The 10720-nt window shown below is 42.4% G+C and overlaps 1 protein-coding gene across 1 annotated transcript; it reads right to left on the bottom strand.

Moving 5' to 3' along the window:
• Positions 1-2967: 2967 nt before the first annotated feature.
• si:dkey-29p10.4 (E3 ubiquitin/ISG15 ligase TRIM25) lies at positions 2968-9377 on the bottom strand. The gene is made up of 7 exons (XM_035157867.2): positions 9101-9377; positions 6521-7476; positions 5843-5938; positions 5116-5364; positions 4986-5008; positions 4504-4658; positions 2968-3910 (listed from the first exon to the last, which is right to left on the bottom strand). Exons 1-7 carry the CDS (start codon positions 9327-9329, stop codon positions 3366-3368), a joined length of 2253 nt encoding a protein of 750 aa, XP_035013758.1. The 5' UTR covers positions 9330-9377; the 3' UTR covers positions 2968-3365.
• Between the last annotated feature and the right edge of the window lie 1343 nt (positions 9378-10720).

The raw sequence follows: 10720 nt of genomic DNA, 5'->3' as shown, positions 1-10720 counted from the left end.
TAGCAGGATAACACAAAAACAACAGAAACGATTTACATGACATTTTCAAGGGGTGGGGCATGAATGAAGAAAGAGAAAATTCGAGTTTGGAGCGAATCTAATAATTTGTTTTCTTTATAGTAAATGCATTTTTCAACAATGTCGTTGATTTCTCAAAAAACGATTGATGGATCTTGATGAAAATAAATCATGTTTAGACATGTTAAGGGCTCTGATATTTAGGACTGTGTGCAATTTGATGCAGATCTAAATGTAATAGATCTATTGATTTAAAATGCGGTTTCATCAAGGGACTTTGAGGTTGTGCAACTCTAGTTGGTTGGTTTGTATATTTCTGAGCAAGATTACACGAAAACAAAAGAACAGATTTCCCCGAAATTTGGTCAATGACACAGTTTGGGTCAGAGAAGAACCCATACAATGTTCTTTTTACAAAAATGTTTTTATACTTGTGAGATGGGGTGTTTTTCCAAATTTTCACCATTTTCCCAGGGAAATCTTGATCAAAAACGAAATCAGGCTCATTTAGGTGACTGACATCCATGAGTGTGTGTAATTCGGTGCAGCTTGATTGTATTTAAAGAGACTGTTGGGCCTTGGCGGAGGTGGTCTGTATTTATATGGATCTTTTCCAGCACGGCAGGTGGAAATGGGGGAATCGAACCGGTGACCTTCTACAAATCATCTGTTTTCAATAGGTGCATTCAACTTCATGCAGCCCTGTGCAGCGCTGACTTCCCATGATGCCTGCTGGTCTTAAAACAATGCATGCTGGTTAGAATGTTTGTCCAACTTCATCCAGCGCTGCAAAACGTCACCAGGTCACGTGACCTTAAAACATCGCTAGAGCGAGCCAGCTGGAGTCAGACAATACAGATGTTCCCCTCCAGCTGCAGCACCTCTGTGACGACAGAACTCTACTCTGATTGGCTAAAGACTTCACTGACACGCATGACGTGTGTTATGTTTTTATTCTATAATGCGTTTTCCTGCTGTATATCCATAAATTATGCTAATTTTATACCCAAAAATGTTAAATATAGGACCATTCTCTACCTCCAGTGGTGGACTGCACATCCGGACATTTCATGGGGCCTGTACTATGAAGCGACCTCAACATATCCCGGATATCTTTCTGTTATCCGGCTGAACTTTTTTTTTTCTTTCTCAAAATACAAATTCATTAATTATGACTATGTATTAAACTCATCCACATACTGCTAATCAAGAGCTAGTACAGTTAGCAGGAAAAAATGTACCTGACACTTAACAATGCAACAAATCTCCTAAAAACCATGAAAACTGGCATACAGGAGGGAAAACAGTGACACCTAGTGGGTCCACGCGCAGGCAGGAGGATCTGTGCTATGATTCTTCTGTGAACTGTTGGTTTGTCTGCTTTTGTTTCTATGTTTAAGATGTTTACCACGTTTCCCTTATGTGTGGATTTCTGGATTTGTGTTCTGTGCACTCTTCACCATGAGGTTTATACCAGCTTACCCAAGCTGTGGGGAGCCAGGCAGGAAAGACAACACTGGCTCAAACTTCATTTCTAAGTAAAATAAATAAAAGAGGATCATTTCAGAAGCTTTTCTTCAAAATAACAAACATTGAAATGAAGAATGTAATTATATTATAATCATAATTTCAATAATAGTCCGTTTATATTTACATAATAAATTGTGAAGTTGTATTAGCTGAGTAAAATGATGTTCGTGCTCTACTGAGTGCCATTCTAGTTTGCTTTTGAGAACACCAGTTGAAAAACCAAAATATGACCATAAATCGACTGACACTAAATCGTTTATCACTGTTCACTGATATGCCACAGACACGGTGATGTAGGGATTGGATTCTTTGCATATTCCTTTGAGAGACAAATACAGCAAGTGTGCACGTCACCACATCAGCCAGACAGAAGCCAGGGAGGGTGTCTTATTAGTGCACACTTGCTCCTGGCTCCAGCATCTTGTCCCTTGACTTAGCGTAGCCCCATTAGAAGCCAATGAGGCTGTCTAGAGATGTCAATACATCACATGTATTTTATTCCTCAATAACTATCCAATACACTGCCTCTGCAAGCCCTCAGCTTGTCTCATTTAATGGAAACCCAGTGTGGAAAAAGCCTGTGAGAGGCTGGCTGAGTTTGAGAGACCACTGGATGGACAGGGAGAGTAGAATTTAATTATCCTGACTGCTGATGCCTCCTCCTCCTCCTCCTCCTCTCAGCCATGTCTTACGCTCGGCCTTCATGTGGCAGCTGTGGGAAGAGAGAGAGAGAGAAGCAGAGCCTGCAGAGTGTTTCTGACTACCTCTGCATCATGTGGCGCCAAGTGTGAAATTGTTGCCATGGTTGACTGGTGCACCTGCGTGGATTCAAGTCTCTCAAGTGTCTGAAATTGTGTCGAACCAAAGTCTTGTCGCGAGAAGGAAACAAAAAGCTATTAAACCTGGATTAACAAAAATAACTGTTGGTGATTAGACCGCACTCCTCACAAAGCTCTATTCCTGTGAGCGCTTGAGTTCCAGTCTAGTTAAGACTTCAGTAAGTCCTGTTCTGTAATAGTTCATTTCATACTGCAGATTCTAACAATTAGTCTTTGGAACCACAGCAAGCTGCTCCCGAAACCACTGACATGCTGGTGCTTTCCCAATCATCCAGTGCGAGTTTATAGAAAACACTACCTTGATCCCTCCCAGTGACATCAACAGCGCAGAACCCCGTCAGAATAAATGAGCCTCAGCGAAGAGGGCAATCTAGCGAAAGCAGCGATCTGTGAGGCTCTAACGAGTTTGTTCCAGAGGTGGTGTTTATTGTCTGCGAAGCTCACATGCGGCGAGGTTAGTGAGAGTTTAAATATTTTTGCACAACAACCGTCACCTGCAGGGGAAACTACACCACCCACTCACCTGTGCCTCCAAACGCAAACAGAAAACATCAAGGAGAGACAATAATGAAGGTTTTACTTTGATTGTGACATTTTATTTGTGTAGAGTGGCTCATCAGAGGTATCAAACATTTCAACAGGAAGAACATTGAATTTTAAGACATATTAGGAAATATTATCCATTATATTTTTTTCAGCAGTCAACTTGCCTCCCACGTAAAATACAAAATCTAAAAATGTAATAAAAGTTCCAGTTTTGGAATGTGCATAGTGAACAGATCCAGTACTATCAAATGTTATAAAAATCAAATTTTTGCAAAAGTATAGCATTATTTACAGTGTTTGACATTATCCCAAGAGTATTGCAAATTGGGACATTTTATTGAAGAGATGATTTCACATATGAAAAAGGCACTGTGCTTTTTTAGTAATCTGTAAATCTACTGACGTGCCAGTGTTAGGGTCACAAACATGTGTTTATGTCTGGAACAGATCACAGATCATCAGCTGGGTTTTTGACACAGAGAACGCTGGGTAAAGAGCATCAGAAAACTTGTGCTGATAGGAATGCATTAATACTAGACTGCCCCCTGGTGTCACATTAAAGAATGATAAAATACCCTCCTCAAAGTCGAGGAACACTCCCACCCTCTGCAGCTTGTCTACCTCCACAGGAACAGAAACCTTGTTGTGCACGGCTTCTACCTTCCTCCGGTCACAAGCGACGCACCAGGAGAAGCTGTTGAAGCCCAGACGAGAGTTGTCCCTTTGGCCCTTCCTCTCTATCTGCCCCTCGCTCAGCCCCACCTTCCATCGACCCTCGTCCACAGGCACGCTCACTTCCCAGTACCAGCGGCCCCCCTCCAGGGCACAGGAGGCCAGGACTTGTGGGAAGGAGCTGAAGCGAGCCTCGTGCTCCGTGTAGAGCTGCTGCGTCTCGCTGTACGTCACCTTCCTGTTGCTGTTTGACAGCTGCAACTTGGAATGAGCTGTATCTGCATCCAGGATGGGGATGGTACCATCTGTAAACAGGAAATGAAAAAAGGGACTATTTTTAGATATGTTTGAGATTAAATTTTTGAGTAAGACTAATTGAATGTGGCACTTTCAGGCCGACAGGATGCTGTTATTCCTTTGGTTTAATTTGACGTGATTCATCAGAGTGGAAAGTAAACTGGTGCAGGGATAAAGGCCTTTTCATATGGAAAGTAGTTTGCGTTGCGCTTGCTGCTGTGTTCGAAGCGAAACTTTTTTTGGAGAAGGTTCGTCACTACTTACACTATTATCCTGGCTCCTGATCATTTCAGATTTTCCCCCTCTTTCTCTTTCTCATGAAAATAATATATCAGGGAACTCAAACACATACAATTTCAAGTTTTGCTTCATTGCTCAGTAAAAATGTGGCTGGCACCTTCACTTCTACTGGACGCGCAAGTGTTCATCACAGCCCGCAGTGGTCAAAGTTCAATAATGTTGAACTTCGACCGTGGCACGCACAAGAGCCCGTTGAACAAAGCACAACAAAAAAACATCTTTGCGTGGCACAGACATGGATTTCAGAGCGTAGCAGTGCCTGAAGTGTCCTATATAAAAGAGCCTTAAGAACGTGTCTCACAGAGCAGTCTGTAGAGGTCTCGGTCTTTGCCAGGCACGGTGAGGGTGATGGTGTCCAGACGCTTCTCAGTCCAGCTCTGCAAACACTTCAGCCGGGCCTGATCCACTTCTTCTGGAGCCTCAGACTGCTGCACACAGCTCCCCATGTTACTGCCACTGGGGGGAAATTATATTTGAAATATACATAAACACATATACAGTAAAAACAAGCACACTCAGGTAAATATTTAGAAAACAAGATTGGATAAAGATTTGCTGGGAAAAGGGCACACACAAGAAACACCTACAACACACGACACATCTACAACAAAAGGCTGCAGTGTTTCATAGCACAAGTATCGTCATTGTAACATTTCCTTTGCTAGTAAAACTGTACACAGCAAGGACAAGGTTAACCAACCCTTTAAGACATTTTCATGCAGGATACACAATTGTTGGTGCATTCCGCTATTGACATGTTCAACAAAGTAGAAAATCACTTACAGTTGTGTTACTTTGCTGTACTCCTGTCATGTGAGGAAGAGCAAAAAGACAATTTTCTTTGGGTTAGTTTTCAACAGGATTTTTAAAGATATTTTACCAACAAACAAACAAATGGAAACACACAACTCACCATAATGAAGGCCTGCTCCTGAACGCGTTTGTCTCCCTTGGCATCAGCCAGCTCCTCCAGGGTGTGGAGGCCCTGCTGGATGGAGAGCAGGCTGCTGCTGAGGTGGCTGAGTTTCTCCTCTAGTCCCCCCAGAACCCTGCTCTCCTCCTTCATCACACACTGAAGAGCTGACTGCTCCTCCTGCTCCAGGGCCTCTCTGATGGCTTCATACTGCTGCTGCACTCCTTTTCGCGCCTCACTTAAAACCACCTGGACAGACAAAATATACAATCAAGATTCATATAAAGTTATACATTTCTCATTTGTCATCACATAAAATTGTTTTTTAAGATAGACTAAAATTACATGGTCCCATATCCCTTCAGATTCATTCTCTTTTCAGTTTCTGATCAGTTAGGGACCTGTAAAACAGGTTCTCTGTGTTTGTGTGACTTGTGGACCTGTGTGTGTGTGTGTGTGTGTGTGTGTTGTCCAGATATTACAAATGATGTGGGAACGTAAATCACACCATCACAATTTACATAGACACATTATGGGGACTTGTCTTCCTTGTAAATAATTACATTTTACATTGTGTGCTGCGCTGCAACAACTCACAGTGGATTCCTTACAACACGACAAACATGCGTTCTTAGACAGAAGACACAACATCGTCCCAGCAGGACCAAACAGAATGAATCTCACCCTGTATTACTGAGCAGTTATGTATTAAGATTAGTTGTCTTACTCGGAACGTCTCTTTCTTCTGGGTAAGTTCAGTCACTCTGCTCTCCACTTGCTGTTCGGCGTCCTGCCGTTGTTTGATCTCTTCTTTCAGGTTGCCCTTGGGGAAAATGTGCACAGAAACATTTTTATGTAATTGTTGCTATAGCTAGGTTTACATCAGGCTTCAACTATAACCACGACTACTATGCATCTACTACGCCCAAGTGATATGTCACATGTTTGATTACATTGGTCGATATCAGCATTTCAAAGACATATCCCAATCTGCGGTGATGTTTGCCGATATGTACAAATACAAACACTTTTATTTTACAAAATAAACATTGCAGAAAAGATGTGCATTTTTATTTATACTTTACATTAAATAATTAAGTTAATTTCCTTCGTTTGATATTTTATATACTCAATATATTTGGTTGGTTGTATTTGTTTTCTTTTTATTAACAGTAAAATATCAAACCTAAAATACATATTCTTTTCATAATATAATAACGATAACGACATCTTATTATTGAAAGGAATTACTGAATTACTTTTTGCATGTATCTGCTGATATATGGGATTGGATTTATCGGTATCAAAAAATATTCGCTCCCTAATATTGGTCTTGGCCTTTGCCTCCAAAGATCCAGTTGGTCTGGTTTGTACCGTATGTATGGTTCTATAATTCACAACTCACCCTGAGCTCTCTCTCTGCCTCCCGGATGCTGATGCAGACATGGCCGCGGTGTGAGCCTATGACCGTACACACCGTGCACACACACACTACACACTGCCGACAGTAGATCCTGTTTATCTCCTGGTGCTCCTGGCACCTCCAGGGAGAAATGTCCTCCACCGGAGGAACCAGGGTGTGATTCTGAAACACGGGGGAGTCCAGGTGGGGGCGCAGGTGCTCTGAACACATGGAAGCTCCACACACTAGACAGGTCTTCACAGCACACTGATAAACCGTTTTGGGGCAGTAATGGCAGGGCACAGGGCTGGAATATTTGCTCTCCGTCGTGTAAAAGATACCAACATTACTTGAGGATCCTGAAGCACCCGGATGCTTGGTGAATGCCAGAGGTGGCTTGACGTGAGGTACAGGAGACTTATCTTTTTCAGACTGTGAGACCCCAGGAAATGAAACCAAGTTGGCAGGTGAGGCCGGTTTCGTTGGTGATGCATGACTTTCTGTCCCTTGTGTGTCTCTTCTGGGGGTTGTAAGAAGAGGTGCCTCACATATATCGACTTCATCCGAGGTGTCAGAGTCAACCAATGTGACGACCTCTGCTTCACGCTGGCTCTGCTGGTTTGAGGCGTCTTGTAGCGCATCACTTGCAGGTACTGCCTTGCTGTCAGACTTGTCACTGCAGGATGGGCCATCACCGCTCTCAGACTGTGTAGATTCCGGGTGAACTTCTTTCTCAGATGTCTCCATACCAGTAGACTGCTCGGATTTGTCTGAAATGTAAGCGGTGGGCATCTCAGTGTCACTGGGGCGCTCACAGGGAGATTCCACCGTCGATCGCTTCGTGGCAGGTTGCTCTGGTGCCGGGGCGCTGGCCTTTCTCTTCCCCAGGAGTCTGCTGGAGAGCGAGGGCCTCTTCAACGCCGAGTCCAAATTGTTCTGCTCATCATTACTGGATGTGGCTAAAAAATAGAACAGAACATTGATTCAGCACCTTTACAACAACACTTCACAAGTTGGCTATTGACCAGCACAACTGCACTAAGATTTGTTCACCTGCAGCATAAAAGCATCCGCAAGACTAAGCTGTGACCTAAAGATTTCCCAAACTCATTGCAGTGGTGAACTAGTTTACTTTGTCATATCTTTGCAAGTCATCTTTACAAACAGGAAGTTTATCCAGACGCTTGACGTTGAGACATAGTACAACAAAATTGCAAATGTTATTTTAAGTCACTCCTAAAATGCCTGGTGCTTCATTCATGAACACTCAATATCTAATTACATAGAGTGGAAATGGAAAAACTCATCATGGTGATTTATGCCAAACACAGGAAAACTGCATGGACTCAACGCGCCGTAAAAACTGATTAAGACCTTTACTCTCTCCGTTTGCACAGTCAAACAAACTTCAGCCTCATACTGACTTTTAGAGGAGAGCCTCTGACCGCTGTGAGTTAACAAACAGAAAAACACATTTACTCAAGTACTGTACTTGAAATCAATTTTTAGGTACTAGAGTATTTAAAGTTTATGCTACTTCAAACATCTACCACAAGGTGCATGTTGTTTTACATTACAGCCAGTATATCAGGATGATTTAGTTTACAGTTAATAACAGATTAAGACTGTATTATATTTATTATTATACATTATACACTGTTTAAGTACAAAGTATTGAGCAATAAGAACAAACTTTTAATTATTTACAAAAACGTGATCTGTAGTTGGAGCTTGTGGTCATGTTTCAGATGTCTGAGTTGTAAGCAGCTAAAATAGGGCTGTAACAAATAATCCCCTCGGCCAAGGAGGTTTTGTTTTCATCTATTTGTTTGTTTTCCTGTTAGGTACCTTACGTAAAACACTACTAGAGAGATTACCACAAAACTTGGTGGAAAAACAATGATCAGTTACCAATTCTGTTTATAAAATAATGACATATGTCTGTTATAATCTGCCACAGCCCCAAGTGGACATCTGAAGATGCTTTCGTTTGTCTGAGCAACAGTCAGAAAAAAAATAAAAGATCCTCCCTTTACTGTCGCGCGAAGCAAATTTGTTATTTTACAGCTTTTCAACTTTGTCATTATAGCTGTTAAAACCTTGTATTATGAATTTATTATGAAGTATTAACAATATTATATAATGATAATTGTTTTGTTTTTGGGTTCAGAACAGAGGATGTCGAACATTGTACAGATCGTTAAGTCACGTGAGGCAAACTGTGATTAATGAATACGGGCTATACAAATAAAAGATGATTGATAATAATAACATCATAGTATCAGTCACTGGGGCGAACTGTCTGCACTTTTAATGCTTTAGTTACAATTTGCTGGAACTACTAATTTACATTTACTCAGAACGGATGTCGGTATTTTAAGTGTAAAGTTGCTGCATGTGATGATGAAATCCAGCCAGCTCTTTATCAGGAAGTAGCTACAGAGTAACATGAGCTAGCCTGAGTGTAACACTGAATGTGATAACAGCGTGTTAGCCTGTTAGCATGTCCCTGTGGACCTGTCTGAATCAGCTGCGGTCACAGTCCCACATCCACTAACACCCAGGGTCCACAGCAGCTTGTACCTGCAGCCCAGCGACTCGGGGAGGACATCAGGCTGCGGTCGAACGGCAGAGTGCGGTACACGGTCTTACACCTCCACTCCGGACAGTGGTACGGCCCGTCCGGTGCGACGCTCCACAGGTCCCCGATGCACCGCCGGCAGAAGCGGTGGTTGCACTTCAGGGTGACGGGGTCCATGGTCATCGCGTTGCACAGCGGGCACCTCGTCGGGGTGTCTAGCTGATTCCCCATTTTGTTTTGACTGACGTTTGGCTCCCGTTTCCGCGAAGAGAAGCGGCGGGGGGCGGGGCTACACGTTTGAATCCCGCTTTCACCGCCCCCCCTGTCCAGGTCTTAAAGAGACAGTGTGTGTGTTTTATTAATGAAGGCTGATTCTGGCTTCTGCGTTGAAGCTATGCTCAAGGTGGGCCCAACGTTCATAGGTGTGTGTAGGTGTGTGTGTGTGAGTTCTGCTTGAATTACACAAAACTCTAGTGGCAGTCGAGTTTCTATGCTGGTGTTAAAGTCTTCCAGCTTCTTGTCTGCTTATTTACCATCTCCCTTGAGTCCCTGTTTACTTCAGAACAATGGCGAGTGTTACCAAGCGGATCGTGTCGGAGTTGGAGCTGATAGATGTTGGAGAGCCATTACTTTTTCTTAAAGAACTTCAACGAAGAAAAGAAAGACGTTGTCCAAGTTCGTTTCTTAAACTCAATTCAAAAATGGCGGTGAGTCTGCCGGAGATGCGATGCTACCAAGCGGACCAATCACAGCTCTTGTTGTCTGCGTCGCCTCAACGCGTGGTTACATTTTTGGGGAGGTGCACGTCTGGGTACGACGTCGGGCTCTGCGTAGGGTACATGTCTACGCGACGTCTGCGGTGTAGCTGCGACGCAGAAGCATGAATTGGGCTTAACTATGAAGGAAAAAACATGATATAGTATAAATAGCTAATTGTATGAATAAATAATGAAATACATTTGAAAAATGAAAAAATAAAAACAGTACTGTATTTTTAATTGTAGTTATTTATTTATTTATTACTTTTTACATTCATTCATTCATTTAGTTCAACATTTCTTTGTTTATTTGTTTATTTACTTAGTGTGTTCACACTAGTGTCATGTTTCCGTCACTGCCAATTAGAGCCAATTAAAACCTTTGTCTACTAACAAGGTTGTGAATGCTGATTGAATCCATTCCCATTGCAGACAAAACCCGGATGTTAGCTGGTGTTAGTGGGTTTTTTGACCATCGGAAAAGGAGTTTATGAATATGATGAGTACCATTTTAATTCAGTGAGTCATTAAAAGCATCCTACACATCCATGGTCCATCCCCACTGACGGTTTCTCTAATTCTGCCTGATTGAATCTCTCTGGACTGTGTGAACGTGAACACATGCTGGAATTTTCATTGTCTGAGCCAGAGTTCAACTGCTTCCTCAAAATGTACCCAGGTGTTTGTATCATTCATTACTCCTCATCCTGTCATGGGTTTAACCTGCAGAGTCTGAGTTTACAAATCCCGAATAAATACAGAGGTGACTAACTGTTTCTAGCAAATCAATAGATAGATGGGTACTTTATTGTTCCCGAGGGAAATAAAGGACAACAATGAACAACAATTACCCAGCTGCCATTG

Source organism: Hippoglossus stenolepis, chromosome 5 (genome assembly GCF_022539355.2).
Source record: "Hippoglossus stenolepis isolate QCI-W04-F060 chromosome 5, HSTE1.2, whole genome shotgun sequence".
Lineage (NCBI taxonomy): Eukaryota > Metazoa > Chordata > Actinopteri > Pleuronectiformes > Pleuronectidae > Hippoglossus > Hippoglossus stenolepis.
The sequence above is the reverse complement of the archived record's forward strand: the minus strand, read 5'-3'. Positions and strand labels throughout refer to the sequence as shown.

Excerpts from the sequence above, each read along its gene's own strand:
- si:dkey-29p10.4 (XM_035157867.2), bottom strand. The coding sequence starts at position 9,329 with ATGGGGAATCAGCTAGACACCCCGACGAGGTGCCCGCTGTGCAACGCG. Across the intron at positions 4,659-4,985 it reads TACAGCAAAGTAACACAACT|TGGCAGTAACATGGGGAGCT; the intron begins GTAAGTGATTTT and ends ATTTCCCCCCAG. Across the intron at positions 3,911-4,503 it reads AGACCTCTACAGACTGCTCT|ATGGTACCATCCCCATCCTG; the intron begins GTGAGACACGTT and ends TCCTGTTTACAG.